We start from the raw sequence: 25,803 nt of genomic DNA on the forward strand, positions 1-25,803 counted from the left end.
CTGCAAATTCACAAAAATGGAACAAGTAGTTTTGGAAAAAATGCACCACAATGCTAGCTAAAAACGCAAACAGGTATGGTCTCACTTGGAACAAGGATTTTTCGTGTCACATTTGGTTATGCGCGTTCAACTTGCGTTTCAAACAATGTGTGGTTTCCCTAGGCTCTTCCTTACCTGGAGCCGGGAAATTAAATGCACAGCAGATCAGTCAATCTGTCCAGACCTCTTCAATAGATCTCTATTAAAGGAGGAGTTAACGGTTAACGTACCCCAGTGGGAGGCATCCCCCGTTACACAGCGGGTGGGTGGCTGGTTATATTAATGCTTTGGTGTCCAAAAGTGGAAAAGCACTTAATAAAAAACCAGAAACATATCCCTTTTTCTAGAACTCCTTAAGACCTTGATTAAGAGTACATATATTTGGTATTTATATACACAGGAGGACTAAACAAACACATTTCATGCATAATGTCCTGGGATTGCTCTAAATATGTAACAGTACCCATGGAAATTATTCTGGAAAAGTGTATTTCTTTGTAATTTTTGGTCTCATTTTCCCTAGCGAATGGTTTTAAAATAAAAGGTGACATATTTATTAATCTTACTAAAGGAAGGCCTCTACTTTATATCTATAAAAGGGCATATAATTGTTTTGGTACATTGAAAAATGTAAGTGCAGTTGCCAATGAAACTCATACTGCTCACAAGTATAAAAAATGGTCTGGTCACAGAGGTGTAAAACCCTTGCAGGGGTTAATATTTTTTGCATTATGACAGTATGCGCTATATGTTTATCTCTATGTAAGATTTGTTTTTGCTCAAATAGAGGCGCATGATTGCCCCTTTTTTTGCAGCATTGAAAAACCCAAACCTGTGTATATTTTAGTCAATTTAATAACCCCCCTTCGAGTTACTTCTTCAGACCCCCTGTCAGTTACCACTCTCCAGACATAGTGACCACAGGAGGAAGCACACAGCGATTTGTGACCCGCTGCAGTCACTGTAGGAGCGAATCAATGAATGCTTATCGTAAAACTAGGTACGAAGGGTTTGGGGGTATCTAATATTGAATGCTTTGGGTGACATTTAGGGCTGGTACACCCCTTTGGTTACTCATGTTTTGGAAGTTGCAAGTTTTCAGTCAAGGCACACTTCACAATAAAGTTCTTCCTCAATCAAAATAGACAATTAAAGTCAACAAGTTTGACACAAAGCCTTTCTGAAAATAGATCACTGTTTCACTGATGACTTAAAATGCACCTGTCACCTATACACAGGGGAGGCAGTCATTTTGTGGGTCAAACCATTATTTGCGCATGAATTAACTGGCTACAAGTGAGATCACTTTGCAGTTAGGTGAGGTCACAGGTTCATAGTGTATAGAACGCACAGAAATAATGCCCCTAATGACTTTAGCGAGGTATTAAAACGTGGATAGGTTATGTCACCTTGTAATCTTCCTTGAGTGCCGACAATTGGTTTTCCACACTTATGATGGTCTGATTGTGCCGTTGTACTAATGTCAGCATATTACTCAAGGTTCTCATATTATCCTAATAAAACATAAAATGCACCGAGTTATAAAATACATTTTAAAGAAACATGAACAATATTCCATAAGGTGCAACTTTCATACAGACAAATGCCGATGGTAGTGGGCTTTTGTCAAACTGTAATGACCATATGTTTTACCCAGATCCGTCTATTTATATAGATCTGGAAATTCAAAAAGATTATAATAAACAGCAAAACCTCAGAGGGATACTCTCATGAGTACATATTCATGTTTCCAAAAAACAATATAGAGATAATTGGTCGCTCTTTTATTTTATTGACTTGGAATTGCTGCATATGCAGTTCCACTGTGCCTTTAAAAAATAACAATCAATTAGCTAGACTTAACAATAACATGTTATTCTAGGTGAAAATTGAAATTATGTTGAGTTAATAGAGCAATTAAATTTCTGTGGCCACAATGGGGATAAAACCATGTTTAAATGTAGCTATAACTTCTAAACGACTGTTCACTGTAACACTGGTATAAACAACAGGACACCGCATGACATAAGCAATCCTGTGCCCGCATATTTGGGATTTTTACCTGTTTCTCCTCTTTCATTGCCAAATTTTCTTCCATGATCCTCCTGTTTATTTCTGTTTCCTGCCGAATGATAAATGATCACCACTTAAATATTTCTATAATGGATTATAAAAATAATACATTTGGTATTTAAAAGAATTATAGGCGATTTACCTAGTGAAAGGTGCCTATTACAGGTATCACTGACACCATGGAAGTACACCCCGACTGTTAAAATGTAATCCTGGTGTCAGCAATCCTCGCTTTATGCAGAAGCGTTGACTGCAACATGTTCAGTAATCGCTCTAAAGTACAGAGGAAGTCAACGCCAGCTCTCAACACAGCGGCGAGATCCTAATAACTGGGGCCAAATGTTACAAGAAAAACACATATATACCTTTTGAGCAAAGATAGAAATGTATTTTTTTGACAACAAATTGTATTTGAAGGAATTATTTCAAAGCTGTGCTAATGCCATATACAAACTGCTGCAGGAAGATTTGGCACCTTTAATACCGAGAACGTGATTTTTAGCACTATAAGGGGTTGATTTACTAAAACGTCTAAAAAGGAAAAGTGGAGACATTGTCTACATCAACCAATCAGATTCTAGTTAGCATTTTCAAGAATGTGCTAGATAAATGATAACTACGCTCTGATTGGTTGGTAGAAAATCTATCCCTAAGTGTTAACAACAATTTTCCGTGGATTGCTGGATTCACATAAACATGCCTGTCCAACAGTAAGGAGCATATAAATCAATGTATTTAATATTAAAAACTCCACCAATATGACACATGAAATTACAATAATTCACTTTCCCTGAGCTAATTCATTCCTCAAGGAGGGTCATACAAAGAGTTTACTGGAAAAAATCAGGAAAAGTTAAATTATAAGAGGGTGATGTTTAAATATGAGGGGGGGGGGGGGGGGGGGGGAGTGTGCTTTTAAGTAACTGAACTTTTGCACTCTCCTTTTTTCCCCCTTAAACTTGTTAACATGTTTTTAAGGACATAAGAAAATGATCAGAACATTCTTGGCAAATATCTCACTAAAGTAAAAAGTATCTTTTTTTTATCTACAATGAAAGTCTAGCTTTAAACATTCAAGAAAGACCAGAACTGATTCAGTTTGCAAATACCATGGAAACGTAAGTGGATACATCATTGGAAGGATGCAATCAATTAGAAACAAAAAATATTAGAAGTATGTTTTAATAACACATCATACTAAATGCCTGAGATTCTAGCATGAGCTGCGTAATGAAAGGACATTTCTGTTCATACCGTTTGAAGTCTTTCTTCCATCTCTTTCAGTTGCTGTTCTTTTTCAAAGAGGCTGAACTTCTCCTCACCTGCTCTTAGCCCATGGGTTACTTTATAGTTCATGAAATCGGAAGACAATGTATTTAACTCCTTCAAGGAAGTCAGAAAACAATTGCATTAGTTTAAAGTGTCATGTCCAAGCAATGAACATGTCTGGGCCTGGAGCCTCTAAGTTTTGGACCTAGTAGCAACATAATTAAATAGTAATAGAATGTTAATAAAATATAAACGCGATTGCAACCCCAAATTATTTATTTTTAAAAATAGTTTTTCTTGTAATTCAGTGGGAAATATTCTTAATCTGTAATTCACTGGAGAAAATTTGTAATCCAATAGAATTTGTCTTGCATTCCACAGGAAATATTCTTACTTTTAATCCACATGATGTTCTTGCAAACTACATAATATTAGAAGAGAAAAAAAACCGGAACGGAACATGTCATCCGCTTCAGAATGACTGATCTGAATGAACCTGGACTTCCCTTAGCTACTCAACCAATCAGAAGCGGTTTCCCAAGCTAGCCACGATCTGACTGCTTTGCATTGAGAGAGTTCCATGGACTCCCTTCTGTAATCACACATTAACAGATATTAATGTGTGGGAAAAACAATTAATGCTATGAGGCTCCATTTATGTCAATGGCCCATTCATTTCAGTGGAATTTGAACATGTACAGTAGATCTGCTTTGAAACGGGCCACTGGAATTGATGAGCCATTATCATGAATGACAACATAATGTTGATGTAACCACTCGTTGTAACCCTTAGTGGGTATATACACAATGAGTTTGCACACAGATCAATGTACTTCTAGTGTAGTGCCATGCTATGATCCAAGCATAAATGCAATTTCACTTGCACCTAATACAAGCAAATCATAGAAAAGTAAATTTATTTAGAAACTGTTGCAATATGTGTATTTAATCAGACATTAATTTTCTTATTAGCCAACAACAGTGTTCTTGCAATGAATGCAACTGCAGCAGTGGCAGATCTACTCTAGTTCACCGTCTCAAAACTCTGGTCCTTAGGAACTGCCAAAAGACGATGGTTAACCGGTCTTTAAATGGAAACACGGGTGAAAATAATTAGCACCATATGTGGCGCTTTTAGTATGAATAAGACAATAAGGGGGGTATTCAATTGACGGCGGGATCGCCGCAAAGCCCGCGCTCGAAAAATATTACCGTTAATATGGTAATATTGCGCGTAAATACCGTTAATATGGTAATTTACCAGGGAGCCGCGAGCTGAAATCCAGCGAGATATTACCGTATTAACGGTAATATTTTTCGATCGCGGGCTTTGCGGCGATTCCGCCGTCTATTAAATAGCCCCCTAATAATCCACTTGTGCTCTAGACTGGAGAAGTGGAAAACATGCACTGTTAGTGGTTCCGGAAGACTAGGGTTGAGGATAACTGCTCTTTACTACCATTAATTGAAGCCAATAGTGATTGTTGGTGAATAACCATTCTGGCAGACCTGAATTAGTAGAATATGGTGTCAAAACCTCTGCTAGCCGTAATTGGTTCCTATATATATTGTTTTCTCTTGTTTTAGACTTAGCTCTATAGAACTCTGAGCTTTTTTCACCACCCGTCATTTTTTTTTACATTTGACATCATTTAACAAAAATTACACCACTTGCATCAAACAAATTCTATGATTTCAAAGCAATGGATCCCTTTGTTACCTGCTACATATGACTCTCTCAAACTCCTAGGGGTATATGTACTAAACTGTGGGTTTGAAAAAGTGGAGATGTTGCCTATAACAACAAATCAGATTCTAGTTATCATTTATTTAGTGCATTCTACAAAATGACAGCTAGAATCTGATTGGTTGCTATAGGCAACATCTCCACTTTTTCAAACCTGCAGTTTAGTAAATATACCCCCTCTACCATCTCTAGTATAGCACTGGCCTTATAATGTTTCAAGTTATATATCTCTCCTAGGATGCCAATCCTATTTCATATCATAGTTATTTTAAAAACAAGTTTTATATTTGCAAATTATTGCATCTTCCAAGCAGGGATGACAATGCTATCAAACTCCAGACATTTGCCCTTTTAAGGTACTGCTTGTAAGCCTACGTGCATTGCAATGACGTGATTTTATACTATAGAAACACCACAATTCCCCCATCGTGGGTATAGCTGCATGCACACCAGTTTATAACTATAATGTAGGAGAACAAAAGTTAAAAACATTTGAACAGGAAATATCAGCAGTAAAAACTTGCAAGGCGCTCGCTCCAGCTAATGGAAAGAACACACTAGTAAAGCGTCTTCAGTAGGTGGTAGTGCAGCTTTAAGGATTAGTACTGCTTAGTTAATAGGCTGCTAGTCGTTAATTAATTTCATAGACCATATTACGTAATTGCTCTTTTTTTTTATCAATGCAAACATAAAAGATTTATTGGAGTTAGACTGTATAGTATATATAGCATGTATCGGATGACATTTTTTAGAAAACAAGTTAATGAAAAGCTCCAAGCACAGTAGATACTTTCATCTCTTTGAATAAGTTATAGATTCTTCGGCCATAAATATTGTACCCTTCTCTTGCTCACCCCTCTCCTTTCCCTTACAGGGGTAGTCTGTTTTATATCTCTCTCTCCTTGAGTGCTCTGACATTCACCCAGACGAATAGCAGAGGTTATGAATGCTGTTTGACGATAGTATCAAGAATTCCGCATAATGCCACAGTGGTAACCAAGCATTTAGTGTAGTAATAGTTTTATCTAGCCACAAAGTTTGGTCTGTTTAACTTTTCTCCACAAAACTGGAATTCCATCTTATCATAGACCTGTGGCTCAACTGTTCTGGACAAAATCAAATAACGATATAAAGAAAAATTAAAATAGTCCAATAGCTAAAAATCATAAGCACTTTGTTCAAACTATTCAACGTTACCTTTTTTTGTACGCAACTGTGTACATTATAAGTTTCAGAGTGAGAAAAATAAGTCTGTAAGGTGACCAAAAATCCAGTCCAGGTCTTAAGAGTAACAAACACGATCTTAGAGGAGGCAGTCATTTTATTGAGACAATATACTTAGAACATTCCACAGTACTTCTGTAAATATTGTACTGGCTTCATTTTTGTTAAAAATGTCAAAAATAGAGATTATTATGTACTGAGCAGATATACAGATATGAAACTATCAGAATCAACTTTAAGTAAAACAACTTTCTGACTCTGAATATAGTTTTCGATGTTTGAAGAATATAAGCCAATATTTCCAAAGATGTTATCATACAGGGCTCCCTCTTTATAACACTCCTGTTTTAACATCAGCATTACTTACCACTAGATATATTCTCTGCACAAAAGTACATTAACTCACTAAAACTTTAACTATGATGCATATATTGTTTTGCATGTATAATTTCATGTATAATTAAAATGCATGCTTCCCCTTCTGCACTACTAATTTTAAGGGTAACTATGTAAATATTATATTTGGGCTTTGAATCTTGTACTGTACATTAAATCGATTTGCTATCTCAACTACGCTCCTATTCCAGAATTCACCGATAGGATTACAAAAGCAATTGGAATAGCAAAGATATGATCCATAGATTATACATCTGAGCAAAACACATAAGCAACCTATTCCCACATGAACCCAAAAGATACGGGAAAAGTCCTGCAACGAGGACCTGTTATTGAGGCATAAAATGGCAGCTGATGTCTTTTTGTTTCCTGCAAACTAAACATTGTTTTGAAAGAGTTTTAATGTATTTTATATAGTGGAGAATATTTTGCTCGCAAGATGATATAGATGAAATGTGAAATAAATATGATCACTGTATATGTAAAGATATCAGGTATACTACTTGGGGGGAAAACAATTCTGGCCGATAGCAATACATAGCAGATAAGCACATAAGGGAAATTATTAAAAACAATCAATGTATTTGTGGAAGTTTATTATTATTATTATTATCATCATTTACTTATATAATGCCAACATAGTCTGTAGTGCTTTACCCAAAAAAAAATTGACCCTAGTCTCTCTCTCTCTCTATGTCTGTCTGTGTGTATGTTAGGGGATTTAGACTGTAAGCTCCAATAGGGCAGGGACTGATGTGAGTGAGTTCTCTGTAGAGCGCTGCGGAATCAGTGGTGCTATATAAATAAATGATGATGATGATGATGTGGGTATTACAGACAGAGAGGTAATAGGGCCCAGCTCGCAAGCATAGAATCGATAGGATAATAGGTGTTTGATATATGAGGTCAAGTGCCACAAATTGCATATTGGTTGCAGGAGGGTATGTACAAGTGAATACTGTGACAAAGTCAATGGATTGGTGTTTGAAAACAGGTATACTTCACCAACGTTCCATACCTACTGCTTTTAAAAACCCTAGGAGAATGTTTACAGTATCTGTGAGTTGCTATAGGCTCATTGAAAATCCAGAAAAGGATCCTGGGGTTTATGGATGGAGAGAGAGGGCAGGCTCCATTCAATAGGCCTGTTAACCGGATCTTCCAGGTTCCCAGTGATTCTGCTGGTAAACAGGAGTTACATCTAAATGGTGCAGGTAAAAGGCTGCAGCTCAGTTCAGTCGGTCTCTCACTGCCTGGACAGGTGCTGCAAAGTCTGTGTGAGAGAAAGCCTGATATCTGCCTGTAAGTTACTGTGCTGAAACCTCTTTTGTTTTGTCAGGAGTGACCTATGTTTAGTTAGAGCAGGACGGTAAGGTGTTTATTTTGGAGTTTTCTTCTGTTTTTTACTGAATAAAACTGTCTGAGGCCAGCCTGTGAAGTCTCTCGGCTGTTATAAACACCATCTACCCCAGGAGATGGTACCGGGCTCCCCTAGCCGGTCACAATACATTAAGTGGTATATTTACTAAACTGCGGGTTTGGAAAAGTGGAGATGTTGCCTATAGCAACCAATCAGATTCTAGCTGTCATTTTGTATGACAGCTAGAATCTGTTTGGTTGCTATAGGCAGCATCTCCATTTTTTCAAACACGCAGTTTAATAAATCTAGCCCTAAAAGTCATCTGAGGGTGGACAAACCATTTAAGAGGCTTTGTGAGGTTAGGAGAGAGAGTGTCAGGTATGGGCAACACGGTTGCTCAATTATTAGCACTTCTGCCTCACAGCACTGGGGTCATGAGTTTGATTCCCGACCATGGCCTTAGCTATGTGGAGTTTGTATGCTCATCATCATCATCATCATCATTTATTTATATAGCGCCAACATATTCCGTAGCGCTTTACAATTGGGGACAAACATAGTAAACTAATAAACAAACTGGGTAAAACGGACTAAGAGGTGAGAAGGCCCTGCTCACAAGCTTACAATCTATGGGACAATGGGAGTTTGACATATGAGGTCAAGTCTATATTTTGCATTTCGGCCCATTTTGTGGAACCTGTGTTTGTGTGGGTTCCACAAGGTGCTCTGGTTTCCTCCCACACTCCAAAAACATACTAGTATGTTAATTGGCTGCTGACAATATTAACCCTACTCCGTGTGTGTGTTAGGGAATTTAGACTGTAAGCTCCAATGGAGCAGGGACTGATGTGAGTGATAAATATTCTCTGTACAGCGCTGTTGAATTGGTAAAGCAATATAACTAAATTATGATGTTACCTCTGATCCCACTGTGAGAGCAGGATCATTGCTATAAATAACCAGGTACTTATCCAAGATCTCCTGTGTTGTGGGGGTGTTACATCTTAGAACTGATCCAACCACCCAGCTTGTGCCATTGGGCTCTGTTTGAATTCCTCTAAGGCAGTGGAGGGATAGAGTTGTGGAAGAAGCACCGGACGGCTCTAGTAGCCCAAAATGTAATGAACTAGTTCTCTCACGTATAGGCATACTACATATGTGCAGTTCAGTCAAGGTCTGATGCCGTTTTACAGCTATGAAATAAACATGATGTTTTCTTCTTTCATTTAACATCTTTGAACTTTTTTTATTTATTGTATTTCATTTATTAACTTTAATGAATCAATGAAAACTTCTGATGAATTTCGCTTGTTGTCAGAATTCACAAATTAGAGCCCGGGGGGTATATTTACTGAACTGCGGGTTTGAAAAAGTGGAGATGTTGCCGATAGCAACCAATCAGATTCTAGTTATCATTTATTTAGTACATTCTACATAATGACAGCTAGAACCTGATTGGTTGCTATTGGAAACATCTGCACTTTTTCAAACCCGCAGTTTTGTAAATATACCTCTACCCAGCACTAACCTTGCACCATCCTTCAGCCCTGAAAATCCCCAGTCATGTCACCAGATTTCCCATTCACTAAGGTAGATGCGAACAATATAGTATTATCAGCATAAGGACTTCAGTTTAAAATCTAATCTATCATTCATATGTCATGATGGGAAAATGGCTAACCATGTACAAATGCTTTGTAAATAAAAGCAATCATATGTAAACAACATGTGAAAGTGTAACTCGATGTTTGGTAAAACTAAGACAATAAAAATAAATAATAATTAAAATATCTCCGATAAACAAATGATGCTAATAAGCTGACAATAAAGGTTACATAAATGAAATGTGTCGGGCACACCGAAAAATCCACACAATATAAATCTGTTTGAAATAAAACAAAATGCAAAGTAGCAAATTAACCAAGAAGCGTACATATACAAAGTCAGAAATAAACCATTAAATATCACCAATAACAAACTGAAGAAGTATCTATAATTCTCCACAAAGTACAAGCATCCACTGAGTTATACAGGAGCAATGCATCGAAGAACATAGCAAATCAGAAAGTGCAAAAAACTAACGGATTTTCAAGTGCATAGATTAAAACATGTATTTATATAGTTGCCAAATGTCTTTAATTTCCAGGGAAATTTTCAGTTTTTAAAGACTTCCCTTGAACATATTTGTCCCTGAAAACATCCCTACTTTTCAGTATTTTCCAACTTTTCATAACATTCATATTTTCTGCATGTTACTATTATTCTACATTCTTGTCATCTGTTCTTATTCTGTTTTTCTGTTTCTTATTATACTCTTATCACCTGGTCCATACCACAAACTTAACTGTCCAACTTGTTCCTTCTCTCTTTTCACTCCACCCCAGAGGACAAGCTCTCATGGGAAGGGCTCTGTCAACATTACATCTCATGTTTCTCCACCCTCCGTGTGCCTTGTTTGTCCCTTGTCATGTTTGATGCAGAATTTTCTTGTATTGCATTCAAATTGTTCCGTTAATTGCATTGCATGTATGTATTATTCTGCTTAATGGTGTGCTTACTGCTTTCATGTATGTCTTTTATGTCAATTAGGTCAGGTGACACTGAATCTGAGGGGCCATACAAATTAATTGCTTCGATGATTATTATGATGATTAATATTATACTTTTTGAAAGTTGAAGTGGAAAATCAGTTTAATACTGAACAATGTATTTTATATCTATGATTCATAGCTGAATGATTTAATTTGGGGGTTTTAGTTGCCCTTTAACCTACATTTGGCTAGTGAGATACCACCACCCAAACATGGGCTAACAAGTTGGGTTCAATTTTGGGAGTGAGAAGTTTCAATCTCAGTTGCCTGATAGCCAGATAAAATATTTGACCCATATTATACAGATGAGTAGAACATCTTCATCAGCTAGCGGCTGAGTTCGGCCCTCTTTGAATATACTGAGGGGACCCTTTTTCCTGACTCCCTGAAGTGACCGATTGAGGTGATCTAATTGTTAGCAGTGGGAATGTCTGAAGTGGAGAAACCCAGGAATGACTGTGGGATGGTAACAGTGGGTAGATCAGTATAGACCAAATCACCTCCACATTAAGCCCTGCACATTGTACCAGAAATGCAATGCATATATTTATACCAGCAGTCAGCCAACACATGATTATGTCTGGAGTAACATGCTGCACCCCAACATAAACCAGCATTCCTCATATGTAATTATACCAGCTGTATCCACCCATGATTATACCAGCAGTGCCCAGGTAGGATTGTATCAGTAGCGCCCAGGTATGATTATATCAGCAGTGCCCAGGTATTATTGTATCAGTAGCTCCCAGGTATGATTGTATCAGCAGTGCCCAGGTAGGATTGTATCAGTAGCGCCCAGGTATGATTATACCAGCAGTGCCCAGGTAGGATTGTATCAGTAGCGCCCAGGTATGATTATATCAGCAGTGCCCAGGTGTGATTGTATCAGTAGCGCCCAGGTATGATTGTATCAGTAGCGCCCAGGTATGATTATATCAGCAGTGCCCAGGTATTATTGTATCAGTAGCTCCCAGGTATGATTATACCAGCAGTGCCCAGGTATGATTGTATCAGTAGCGCCCAGGTATGATTGTATCAGCAGTGCCCAGGTAGGATTGTATCAGTAGCGCCCAGGTATGATTGTACCAGCAGTGCCCAGGTATGATTGTATCGGCAGTGCCCAGGTATAATTGTACGAGCAGTGCCCAGGTATGATTATATGAGTATCGCCCAGGTATGATTGTATCAGCAGTGCCCCGGTATGATTATACCAGCAGTGCTTCGGTATTATTGTACCAGCAGTGTCCAAGTATTATTATACCAGTAGTGCCCAGGTATGATTATATCAACAGTGGCGAGATATGATTATATCAGCAGTGCCCGGGTATGACTGTATCAGTTGTGCCAATAAATAATTATACTAGCAGTGCTCTGCTTGGCCAAAAACAAGAAAGAAAAAAAATTAGGGACTGAATACAAAAACTAAGTTTATATCAAGGTGCCAGACTTAAATAGCAGCTATACGAAGAGGGTTATTGTTTACACCCTCAGCAAAGAAGACCCACACCAACAACAACAAAACAATTAAAGGACAGCAATCTGTGCTTTGCTTTAATAAAAACGTGTTTTAAGCCAATTTAATGAGACAGTAAGTTTTGCAATTTTGTTCGAATTTATAGGCTCATAATATATTTTTATACTAAGCGCTGGTCTGTCCTGCTTGGCCCCTCTAGTTATACCACAACATGACCACGCCTATAGTGCCAGCAATTCAACATATGTGCAGTGCCATGCTGTCTTCTGGATTATTAAAATTGCTAGTTGCTGTGTATACTTGGCACAGGGCAATTCTGCGGTGGACATTAGCCCACGCCACGTGTATATATATATTTTATGGCTTTTCACTCTACCCACTCATGATATTTATTTTTGCACCATACCAAGCAACGCGATCTGGCCCCACGGATATCGTGGGTATGTCCTTTGTACATAATAGGTTAGAAGGCACTGGAATGTAAAATGAAATCACTCACAGAGCAGAATGTCCCAGTCAGTGACATATTCACATAAACTCCTCCTCCTTGTGGGGAATTCTTGAACAGCAAAGAGTATTTTTTTTCTCTATTCCCTGAAAATGCCAGATGTGATGAAGTGGGATGTGTAATGAATATACAGGTTATGTACATATGATTAAGGCATAAGATACAGCTAAATTTTCTTGCCAAATGCTAGGATTTGGGATATGTACTATAATTACTAATATATTTTCGCCAGGACACGTCCTACCTGTTATGAGCAATAAAATGACCACAACACAGAACGGAAGCAAATGACTAAACCCATGCTAAATATTACCACTTCTAACACGTTCATACGTCATTTTTCTTTTACCTCTTTTAGATGATCTATTTCAACCTTTTTTTGATTAATTGCAGATTTCAGCTTTTTATTGTTTTGGATCGCAACCTGTACTGAGGAAAACATAATTAAGAAGTAAAACTTGTATTGGTACTGTTATTTACGTACATACACAGAGTAGTTGATACTATCTATTGTATTAGGATTATCCCAAAAGTCTATTAACAATGGACTCTTTGATACACATTAGGGGGTAAATGTATCAAGCTGAGAGTTTTTTGGCGGGTTTGAAAAACCAATCAGATTCTAGCTATCATTTATTTAGTACATTCTAAAAAATGACAGCTAGAATCTGATTTGTTGCTATAGGCAACATCTCCACTTTTCAAACCCGCCGGAAAACTCTCAGCTTGATACATTTACCCCTAGCTATTGTTTACATAAGTGTACTTTGGAAAAGGTGATTGTAAGATACAATTTGCCTTATATAGCTAGAAACATATATAATGGATAAACATGAGGCTATTGTAAGGATTCATAACTGACAGAGCCGTCTTAACACTTGCCAGTTGCCCGGGGGCCCCACAAGTATACATATATATATACTTGTGGGGCCCCATAGGTTTGCCAACTTTTCAGTACATTGTTTGGGGAGATTTATTCGGAACCTTCAAACTCTCTTTATTAAAATGTTTAGATGGACTAATCACCTCTGTATCAGCCGTTATCTGTACATGTGATCTTGCTGTTGCGAATACATATCTTGACCTTGATGAAAACAACGTACACATACTAATTGTACATAAGTGGGTGATTGGTTGTGTAGGTAGGGCTCCAGTGCACTGCTTTGCCTGGGGCAGTGGTAGGCTGTGCTGGGGGGGGCAGGGGGGCATTTGCTCCCCGGGCCGGACCAATAGTGGGCTACCTTGGGCTGGCATACTGGGCCACCTGTATTTTTTTTCCATTAAAATGTTCCTAATAGGTAGCTGAGTCGAGTCTTGCCCCCCAGGCTAAAATTTGTCAGCCTTCCCCTGGCCCGAGGGCCTATAATGCTGATCACTGAACGACCTACTGTGAAATATACAGATTTTAGAAGTCACTGATGTGTTCTGTGGTCACTAAACTCCAAAGGGGATTCTAATACATGATAAAGTAGCACTTGTAAGATGCAATGGCTGGCAATGGTCTGAAAATATTTTTACATATTTTTATCATAAACTGATGTAGAATTTCAGACCCTTCTATTTTTTTTTGTAAACTCTGAAGAAAATGCACAAAAGTTAGATGGTAGCAATAAAGTTTTTTTTGTGCCGTTATAAATTCACTGCTGATAGTTCACCTGAATAAAAATCACTGATTGGTAGTAAACACACTTTCCACAATTTAATGTGGTTTTACTATATGGGATTTACCATTTTGCTCTATCTTTTCATGCACCTCTTTTATCATCCCAAACTGCTGTGTCACATTTCCGAAGCATTTTTCACATTCGCCGAGTTGTTTAGCGTGGTCTTCCTTTGCTAATATGTGCAATTGTAGTTTTTGTTCCTGTATGAAGAAAACATAATAACATAAATTGTTATATAACAAAATAATAACTATTTCCTTCCATACCAAGCCAATATGAATCAGCCCAAATGCCTACCACACAATAACTCATAACAAAAAAAAATAATAAGGTGTTTTCCAATTAATAAAAAAAGTATTAATTAAGTGTACATAACTGCTTAAAAATACAGGCGCGGGGTCACCCAGGCATAGCCTCTTACAACCGAGCAATCTCTATTTTTTATGTCTTTAGATTAAACAATAACACTATGGTCTCATTTAATTACTTTCAATTTCATGTTTGTTAAACACTATTCACAATTTTCCATTAAATCTCTATTAAATAAAGTATATTTTATTTTTTTCATGGTCCAGTTTTTTAAGGTTTAAAAGTACTATACATAGATAAGGATTAGTAATAAAAGGTGATGGTAATCAAAAGGAATGGGTAACATAACATGAGCAGAGTGGAATATACAATGCTCATTGTTCATGTTTTATAAGGTATGAAATTAAACACAGCGCAATAAATGGAATATAATAAGCAAAAAAACAACAACTATTTTAAAAATTATCTCTAACTTTTTAGACTGAATTTGTCGTAAGCCAGTTTTCATTGACATTTTTTAATTACATAATAAAATTGGTAATACAATACTTAAAGCAATTACAACAGCTAGAAAATGAGCTTGTCCCTGCAGTAATATAGTTCCAACTCTACTTATAGCAAGGTGCCTCTGTTCAGAAAGTTTTACTTCATTATAGACAGTATTCAAAGAGGTAAGTATAAAACGAAAACTTTACTGCAAAGTGGCATAAATACCACAATAATGCAGGAGTACGTCCATTGCACACACAGACACATAAATCACACAAGTACACACTTTATACAAAGGAATTCTTTTAAAAGTAAAAACCTGACTATACTAAGTCCATTCCAAAAATGTCATTAGAAAAACATAGGATTAGGGATTGATGGAAATATATATAGTTGTGAATCCTATATTGAAAATGCACTATACCAAGCATAAGGAAATAGGAGCATGACACCAGCTGGTGAATCCATGATAGCCATTCTGGTAATTATGGGGTTGATGCACAGTTGAACGAATGCCCCCCTAAGGGGCAGAGGCAGGATTTGAAAAGGGGGGTTTCCACACCACGCCGCCAGTGGACGTGACCAGCATGCACGGGGGCGTGGCTATAATTTTAGACAGTGCTTGGCTGCTCTCCAATTCTTCCTATCCCCATAATATACATGGGCAATGCTGCGTGTACTACTGTTAGGTGCACACAGCTCTCCCTTTTCAAACAGAGCTGTGTGAAGCGGTAGCAGGGTCCAGCCACCTCAATTAAACAATGCCCCAGGCTTGGAGGTGGGGGGGGGGGGTTCCAGGCACTAGGAAACCCCCCCACGGTTTGCCTATGCCCCTAAAATTACTCATGTACCTATGCCCTGCACGCATCCACACTTGCGCCTGCTTGAACCTGAAGAGGCCTGATGGGGGAGGGAATGTCTGTTCTATCGTAGTACATTAAGGGCATGTCCGCGGACCTGCGATCAATGCACAGACGCAGATACGCCTTTTACAGCCATATGATGATGACGATCACCAACAACTAAACGCTGTTGATTGGCTGATTGTGATTTCACCTCTAAAATTCTGGGTGCTCTTCACAGAGTCTGTAGGAGGAGAGATATGGTGATCATTTCTGTGTGTATGACACATCACCAAACAGCAATTATAGGCTTCTTTTTCTCTGCTGTTTTTACTGGTATTTACCGCAATTGGCCAGAGTCACAGCAGCAATGTGTATTTCAAGCACTTGGGTCAGGAAGAAATGGATTCTTAGTGTCAACTTAGATTGGCGCCAGCAGAATAGAAGAGCAGAGTCTAACGGACCCCCTGGTATTTGCCAGGAACTCCTGCAAAGAAATATGGGCTTAGCTGCAGGGAGCCCGTGGCGAGTCCACAGGGAAACCGTAGGTCACGGCCCTTAAATCTGCCTCTTGGTGGTGATGTGCTGGCACTAACAGGCTGGATGGTAAAGAAAGTGTGGTTCTAATATCAGACGAATGGTAAAACTAGCCAAGGTCAGTAACACAGGAGAGCACAAGAAAAATACTAGAACATTGGAGCAAAGTTGAGACAGAGCTGGCAGGGATGGTGACTGGCAGATGTTGAGAACCAAGTAAACATACAAATTTTATATTTGGGTGGAGATATCCATTAGAAAGGTACCATTCTGTTCTTCTACATGAACCTTAGCTTTACAACCTTACATTGAATCATCAACTTTTAATTATAAGAAGCCACAGAATCCGCAGTGCTGTACAGTTGGGAGACATCAATACAAAACAAATACATACAGTATAGTACATAAATACAATAATAATACATAAACCAGATAATATTTAGGTGCAAATTAGCATAACACAAACATAGCAATACATGCAGTAACATAGTAAATAGCCCTATACAGCATAATCATATGCAGTGTACATTGTAAATGTGACAATAGCCAGGACAGACAGACAGAAGACAAAGGGTAGAGAGGACCCTGGCCATGAGCGCCTTCATTCTAGAAACAGAAGGAGTAGACAGGGAAGATGTGCGAGAGTGGGAGCAGATGATAAAGCAGGAGTCTAAGAGGAGAGATAGTAGGCTAGCAAGAAGAAGTGAGTTTTGAGGGAGCATTTGAAGGATTTAAAATTGGAGGGTAGTCTTGTAGAGAGAGGCAGGAAGTTCCAGTGGTGTGGGGCAGCTCGGAAGAAGTAATGGAAGCTGTAGTGAGAGAAAGAAATAAGCGGAGAGGAGAGGTGCAGGTCAGAAATGGAGTGTAGGGGTTGAACAGGGGTATATCTTGAGATAAGTTCAGCAATGTAAGGAGGAGAGACATTGTTGAGGGCTTTATATGTGTGGGTGAGGAGCTTAAATTGGATTCGAAAGGCAATGGAAAGCCAGAGGAGGGATTTGCAGAGGGATGCAGCAGATGCAGAGCTGTGATAGAGAACGATTAATCTTGCCACAACGTTCATGATGGATTTAAGATGGAAGAGAGTAGTGAAAGGATGGCCAGTGAATAGGTTACCATAGTTGTGACAGGAAATGATGAGCGTGTGGACCAGGGATTTAGTTACCTCCTGAGTGGTGGATTTTGCAATAATTCAGAAGAGCAGGCGACAGGACTCAGAGAGGGCCTTGATGTGACGAGAGAGACTAAGGGCAGAGTAGAGAATCACACCCAGCGGGCATGGGAAACTAGGGAGAGGGTGAGCGGTATGTCGGGGGAACTATTGCATTGGAATGTGGGTAAATAATAAGCTCAGATTTGGACATATTGAGTTTGATTGTGGCGTTGGGTGATACAGGTAAAGGTGGCCGAGCTGAAGTTTGACACATGCATTAAGACAGGAGAAAATAGTGTCATCAGTATAGAGGCTAAAGGAGCATATGTGTTTACATAGGGAGGTGGTATAGAGAGAGAGAGAAGAGTAGAACGGGTCCTTGAGGGACCAAAGGGAAAAAGAGGGGCAGGGGACATGAGGAAGAGTGAGAGGAGAAAACACTGAATGTACGACCAAAGTAATAGTAGGAGATCCAGGAGAGGGCAGTGTGACAAATGCCAATGGATTGGAGATTGTCAAGGAGGAAAGAGTGATCAACAGTATCAAAGGAGGCAGAGAGGTCAAGTAGTATGAGCTTGGAGAAGTGACCTTTAGACTTAACTAGGAGTAGTTCGTTGGTCACGTTGGTGGGGTTGGCTTCTGTGGAGTGGAGAGTTGGACTGTAGAGGGTAGGGAGTGGGAGGAGAGGAAATGGAGCAGATGGATGAATACAAGACTTTCAAGGATTTTGGAAGCTAATGGAAGGAGAAAGATTGGGAGGTAGTTAGAGAGGGAGGACCAGTCAAGAGATAGTATCTTAATAACCTTGAAATAAGAGCATTTTTGAAGGTGGAGGGAAAACGCCAGTGGAAAGGCAGAGGTGCAATAGGTGGGCAAGGTGATGGCATGCTATCAAAGAGGGAGGAAAGGAACTTAGAAGCATATGAAGGAGATGGGAGACAGGAGGTGTGAAAGGCAGCGACAAGGAGGGAGTCAAGGTTGTTAAGATGATGCTGAGTGCGGGCAGCTTTATCTAGGGGTAGTGGAGCAGGGGGAAGGGAAAAATGAATGGACAGGAGGTTATGGTCGAAAAGTGGAAGACAAAATTGGAGAAATTGGAGATGTCACAGAGGTGGGATAAGTCTTAGCAGCCAACTATGACAACTGTACTTTTCTTAACTTTATTGAAAGAATGTGTCTGGTTTATGCTAACATGATTCTGCATAATGTACTTTCCCATATATGTATAACAAACTTTCAAATTAATACAGGTACAGTAATTCATATATTGCTGTTTGCAAACTCACTTCCCCAGTGGACAGAACTCATTATTTGCCATTTTTGCTCTCTATATATGTATGTAAGAATAATATTAATCCCCCCAACTGTGCGGAGCAAAGGAAATTCTTAATACTTTTCAAACACTATAAATTCTATCAGGGAAAACGCAATCTTATCAGTGTACATGAGGCTATTCGCATCTTTTCTAAACATGAAGTTTGGAATCACGATGCACATTGGTCGGAAATTATTAACACATAAGATATGTTTATGTTATATTGGGTGTTGATGTTTAACTTCCATTCGGGTCAAAGGACACGTTATTCAATTTCACCATATTCTGTGTGAAACCAGTCTAGCGTTAAAGATGATTTTCAGCCCAAATGTCAGGGTACTTAAAGCTAAATCAGACATTTATTTTTAAGCCGGTTAATTAAAATCCCCGTTTGTAATAGTCTGACAATATTATCTTTTTTCTTTCCAGCCGAGCAGAAGAATTTTCACAGCTTTTATTCAATCAAGCTTGGCAGCGTGTCCACAGCCAAGCATTTGATATCCGTCATTACTGCTAAAGACCAGACCTGCTGCAGGATTTTCACAGGAAGCTTTGTTTTCATTCAATTTTTTTCCTTGCAGGACTTTTAAATGATACTAATAAATTGTGGAAGCAGCACTGAAATGCTGATAGCTCGCAGAACTCTGATTTGAGTAATTGATGAGATAAGATGACAAATAAGACAAAATGCAAACTAAGTTGCAATATGTTTGCTTTTTATATTCAGCATTCTGAATAAATTGAATACTTGTGAAGTGACAGGTGTGTTTTCTTAATTATAAATTACAAGAATTCATCAATATTTCTAACCGCACTTATGGTCATGGACCAGCTGATCCAACTTCACCAAAGAAAAATTAGGTTGCAACATTTAGGGGTAAATTCACTAAACTGCGAGTTTGAAAAAGTGGAGATGTTGCCTATAGCAACCAATCAGGTTGTAGCTGTCATTTTGTAGAATGTACTAAACAAATGATAACTAGAATCTGATCATCTCCACTTTTTCAAACCCGCAGTTTAGTAAATATTAAAATATACCCCTTAGACTTATTCATGATATGTGCACCCTTGAAAAATGGAGATTACTGTATGGCACTAACCGCCGCGCTAAAACTATTACAGTTACGCGTAATTAACGATATTGCGGTAGTTCTAACGCCGGCTTTTTGCTCGCTGCTCCCTGAGCTGCGAGCAGAAAGCCGGGTTAATATTACCGTGATAACGGTAAAATCTATAATGCGGCGGTACTTCAGGGGGGGGGGGGATTGAATTCCCCCCTAAGAATTTTACTAGGTTTCAATAAGTCTCTTGTCAAACCAATTATTTTTAAACTTACGTTAAATCCTTTTCTTTTAATCCATTGGTGGACACTGGAGAAGTTGCAACCAAGATTGTGAGCAATTTAAAATTTGAATTTGTAGCTCCTCCCACGTTATACATAATGCCTAGAAGAGCTTTAGTTATTTTTTAACCTAGCCCCACCAGACAGAGTAGGCGCAACACATACACAAGGGGAGGAGAACACAACCATGTCCTCCCAAAACAACCAGGGGAGAACTAGAGCATAAAGGGTAGGCGTCTAGTGTCCCCTGTTTAATTAAGAGAAAAGGATTTAACATAAGTGTAAAAATCCTCTTTTCTCAGGAATTCAATTGGGGACTGTCTCAAGGTTGTCTTTACAGGCGGGGACGCTCCGTAGAAGCAGTGTGAAGCACCTCACTTCCAAAACTGGCATCCTTAGATGCAAACACGATAAACCTATAAAACTTGGCAAATGTGTAAAACTGGGGTCCAGGTAGCAGCCTGACCCAGCTGCTCAGCCAAGGCTCAATTCAGTGCACCCAGCAGGCACTGGCCGACCTAGTGGAGTGAGCACCCAGGTCACTCACTATCCTAGCCAAGAGGAAACTCCACTACAGCAGTAATACAATATGGACATTTATGGAGAGTTCATAGTTTTCTAGAAATCAATTTCAGATTAGTATCAACAAGCAGTATGATGAAGAGCAAACCAAGACGTCAAATAAAGCGGTCTATCACTCCGGAAATAAGAGGAAGTCAGTATCAGCGCAACTAATCCACTGGACCTATGAATGTTTAGTATCTATAAATTGGTACATTTGTATTGCATTTATTATTAAAAAAAATTGGGTCTCTGTTACACTCCCCAGGAAAAATATGTCACATTTTAGCATTTGGGGAGTTAAACAGGGAAGATGTAAATTGTGGTTGTAAAACTCTGTCACAGGCCCTCCTGGAGACCACATATTAGTAGGAGGGAAAAGTGTCTTTTAGAAGAAGAGATCATTTACAAGATATTGTCTGTCTTTTGGGAAATCAATCAATATTGATAAACTGTCCATCCTCCAAGCCAATTTCCCTTGATGCAGATTATGCAACTTGTATGTAAGTTTATACACTGAAACTTTATCCTTTTATTTTATATGTTTTGCTTATGTATGTCATGTCATCTTAATTGTTTTATAACCTGTAAGCATTGTACTATTTGTATACTAAATCTAACATTTAACAAGTACTGTCCTTATTGCTCTAAAATAATTCACAGCCTTTTATGAAGAAGATTGTTTGACCATGCCAACCTTTTGAATGCTGATGTGTGAATTGTTAATACATTTGTCTACCAAAACTAATGTGTGACTGCGTGTACATTTGTGTAACAGAGCCTTGAGGTGTTAAGTGTTAACATTTTAATTGCTTGGCGGCCATCCCTGACAGTATACAAAATAAAAAGATAATTGTTGTGGACGCTTGCCCTGAAGACTGCATATTTGTGTGTATCTAGCAAAGTGAAATATTTAATATATTACATCCCTTTTCTAGATGATATAATCCAACAGTTTTCTTCAATTTTGAGCTACAGTTTGTATGGTCCTAGAGAGCATTGTATTCAAAGTTCTGCTGTAACAAGATTCAGTACACTTGTCAGGTCAATTCGGAGCTCACTTAATCTAGTCACATTAAAGATGACACATCAATATTTTAACAGAGAGAGAAGCGTGCTAAATGTCTTCTGTAGAACTGATCAGACAACAAAACTCTTCCAACTGGCTTATACAGCTTGTCCATATTTGAAACATTATATCAGTTGTTAAACCAGGTTTCCGTTGATTCCAACTTTTTAAAATTACTCTAAGGGGTAAATTTATCAAGCTGCGTGTCTGAAAAACTGCAGATGTTGCCTATAGCAACCAATCAGAATTTACACCTAAAACTTGATCATACACTCATTGTTAAGGTGCATGTTTTAAATGTATTAATATCCTTCTCCAGAACTAAATATATGGATGAGGTCTCCACAATCTCTGCTACTTCACTCTATTATGGATTTCTATGTACACAAATGTTACTGCTTATATTATATGATAAATTAAATTAATGAATGGCACAATACAGTCATGCAATAGAACAATGGTATTTTTATTTCCTTAAAGAACACAGTTGTTTGGGGGGGAAAAAACACAGCTTGGTATATCTTTTAGTTGAGCATACATTGAAAACACAAATTACAATCTAAAGAAAACAGGATACATTACTGTAAGGTAGAATGTTAGTTTATGTGTGGGAGTCCTTACTGTACTTGTATGTTTACATTTTGTAGAATAATATTATATAAACAACAAAATAACCTTACATATGGTACAGCAAAGACTTGTTGTCACCTTATAAATAACATCTAAAAACACACGATAATAGTTTATAAGATTACTTACCATTTCTTGTACTTTTTTCTGCAAGTTGTATTTTGAAATCTACCAGAGGGAAAGAAAACATACATGGTACTCAAATCAAAATTGTATTATGAAGCAACTAACTTATTCAATATAATGAAAGAAAATCTGCGATCTTTGTTAAGGTAAAATAACCTTTTGTTTATAATATCATTTATTTTTTGGTGACATAAACCTCATTTTCTGTGTTAATGTCACTTCAAAGTACTGATTAAAATGAATTAAAACTAACTGCAATCTTTACATTTTTCTCCTAAAATATTGTTTCTTCCAGGCTCATTCATCCCGTAAGTAAATCCTGACAGTGGCGGGACATCAGAACTACCTATAAATGTACTTTCCAGTATTAAGTGCGCCAGCCACAAAGATTTGGTATAGACTAATGTTTGACTAGTCACCTCCAACTATGTGTAAACAAGGCTCTATAGCTACCTGGAATCCTAGGAATTGTCCACATCGAAATGCACAATCTCCTCCCACTAAAGCTAATTTAACTACTGTCTTGCATCATTAAATAACATTTTTCTAAATGGACACAATATTGGGTGCCTTCCTGTACCTACCCACATGCAGAAAGGAAAGCCCCGATCCGCACCTTTCCTTCCATCAGAAGGGTAACAATTGACACCATCAATCTTTAATTGGCAATCGATGCGATGACCAATATAAGTGAGATAAACCAGGCTAAGGCGGCATATGATATTATAAAACAATATTTGCATAAACTTCTGATTCTTTTGCCACAATTATATATTAAATCTCAAAAAAATCTTTCCAATTAAAAGTTGGACACAAATACAAGTAAAGTGAAATTTGAACGGTATTTCCAAAACAATAGAAAAATGATCAGAATAATATTTACCTATTTTATAACAAAAAGTAAGAACAAAAGAAAATTGGTTGAGCCATATTTTTTCCCCAATACATTTGCTATAGTTGATAAAGTAACACAAAATCCTCCACCACATTTTCTTTCAAATATTTATTATTCTCATTTAAAAACAGGTCAACTATTTACAAGCAGAATATTATATTTTACTGTGACAGGTATCACTGTTTCATTTACAGGTCAAAATATAATTTAGTATAAAATGTCTTTCTTTCACTTAGAGGCTGCTCTTCAATTTCTCATCTGTCTGTGTATCAGGGGCAGTGGACCATGAGATACACTATACATCACTTCTGCTGTGGCATGCAGTGAACAAGGCAAAACAAATCCTAGCTGATCTCATGTAATAAGGTCATCCCTGTGGGGGCATTTATTTTGGTTCCAAAATGCAACCAGCATTAAGAAGATGATTAAGCATGCTCAGGGTGACAGGGAAAACAATCTATTTGTAAAAGAATTTTAATAAGAATCAAATGCACAGCATACCTTTAATGGCCATTGGTACAATTCTCTAATCTAATCGTAGCCGAGATCAGTTATTTGTCTATATAGTAATATCAATGCTTGTTCAGCTAGATTAGGCCTCTTACCCACTGTCATTTAAACACTTCGTCTGACATTTTTAATGCAAGAGCACAACGCATGTGAAATATAAAATCTGTTTGATTGTATGCGTCAATACCCCGTTCTTGAGAACGTTGATTCATCTCTATGAAAGTGCATTGTGTAAGTACTTATTAGGGGTTTACAAGAGCCGTTTAGCCACTGTTGTGCTGTATTTTTCCCATTTATATAAATGGCCTATTCATTTCAGTGGACCCTATGCCCTAACACCCTGGGCTCGCTGAGACATGTAGTTCTACAAAGTAAAATGTTAAATAAATCACAACTATCTCATTCACACCACATTAGTTTAATTAAAAAAAAAATCCTTAAATAAAACACATTTCCTTCTTTATAACCACATCTCTTTAATGAAACTAATAAAACCCCAAATACAGGGTGATTCAAAAGTCGTAGTACACCCTTTTATTTCAAAAACTCTACAGGAAATTGGGAAACCTGAATACTCCAGTAAGGTATGGGTGACGTGATCTCTCTTTTACGGTATGTACCAAACATGGGCACCATCTTGAAATCGGCCAATCGGCCCAATTCCTGTAGAGTTTTTGAAATAAAAGGGTGTACTGCGACTTTTGAATCACCCTGTACTTACCATCAGATGTCTTCATCTTTATAGGTTCCAATCTTCGATGCTTTCAATCCAATAAGGCTTGTAACCATACCCAAACAAAACAAAATTATTCCCAAAGGTCCTGTAGCTGTCCGAAAAAATTTACATTCCAGGACCAGGATTAGTTAAAAAAAATTAAAATCCAAAATAAATTATATCGCAAATGTTCATGACAAACATCTTCTTTTCTTCAGTCACAAAGACCCCATATTATATTCAAAAGTCCATGCAAACATCTTCTTATCTTCAGTCACAATGACCCCAAAATTTTACAAAATGGCTGTAGAAATCTTTTGCTCTTCAGTCCAAAAGACCCCAGAATAAATCCACTGCAACAGGCTTCGCAAAACAAGAAACCGATAACAAAAAACGAGACTTAGTTCTTCTATGGACTAATGCGTGACTCTGAATGAGAAATAAACGCAAGGTCTATTTATACTGTGGGGGTTTCCCAAGACAGCCTGTCAGTGTTTACAACGCTAGGTTTTTCCTACTTGTCAGTATTTTAATTGTCGGCATTTTAGTGTCAGTATTATTTGCAGAGGAAATATGATTATCACCCATATCAACATATACCATATGTGACACAACCTATACCACATGTGACCCACATATCGAACACATGTGTTTTCATATGCAGTTTGCACTTGTGTTTCTTGACGCAAATCCACTTTCTGGGAGTAATAGGGCTTAAGCAAAGATTCCAAAGGAGCAATGCAACAAGGTGATCAAATAATTACTGAAAATGTTAGACTGCTGGCTTGTCTTTGCCAAACAATGACATATAAAGCACTTTTTGACTAAATATGACAATAACTATTAATTACAAATGTCCCAATGCAATCACACAAGTGTATCCACTATATATTTAGTGTTACAATTTCCATAGCTTTACAGATTTCAACCATTAGTGAAACAAAACCCTTAGCACACACTTGCAA

The 25,803-nt window shown here is 37.9% G+C and overlaps 1 protein-coding gene across 1 annotated transcript in view; it reads right to left on the bottom strand.

The window, feature by feature from the left end:
* Nucleotides 1–25,803, bottom strand: part of CCDC73 (coiled-coil domain containing 73) — a 63,986-nt gene that overhangs the window by 22,495 nt on the left and 15,688 nt on the right. Inside the window, exons 6-11 of the mRNA XM_075187480.1 lie at nucleotides 22,722–22,760; nucleotides 14,410–14,545; nucleotides 13,031–13,110; nucleotides 3,367–3,495; nucleotides 2,102–2,161; nucleotides 1,449–1,553 (exon numbers count right to left, since the gene is read on the bottom strand). Of these exons, the coding sequence (XP_075043581.1) occupies nucleotides 1,449–1,553; nucleotides 2,102–2,161; nucleotides 3,367–3,495; nucleotides 13,031–13,110; nucleotides 14,410–14,545; nucleotides 22,722–22,760 (549 nt within the window). The remainder of the gene's footprint in view (nucleotides 1–1,448; nucleotides 1,554–2,101; nucleotides 2,162–3,366; nucleotides 3,496–13,030; nucleotides 13,111–14,409; nucleotides 14,546–22,721; nucleotides 22,761–25,803) is intronic.

The sequence above is a fragment of the Mixophyes fleayi genome, chromosome 10 (assembly GCF_038048845.1).
Source record: "Mixophyes fleayi isolate aMixFle1 chromosome 10, aMixFle1.hap1, whole genome shotgun sequence".
In the NCBI taxonomy this organism is placed as follows: Eukaryota; Metazoa; Chordata; class Amphibia; order Anura; family Limnodynastidae; genus Mixophyes; species Mixophyes fleayi.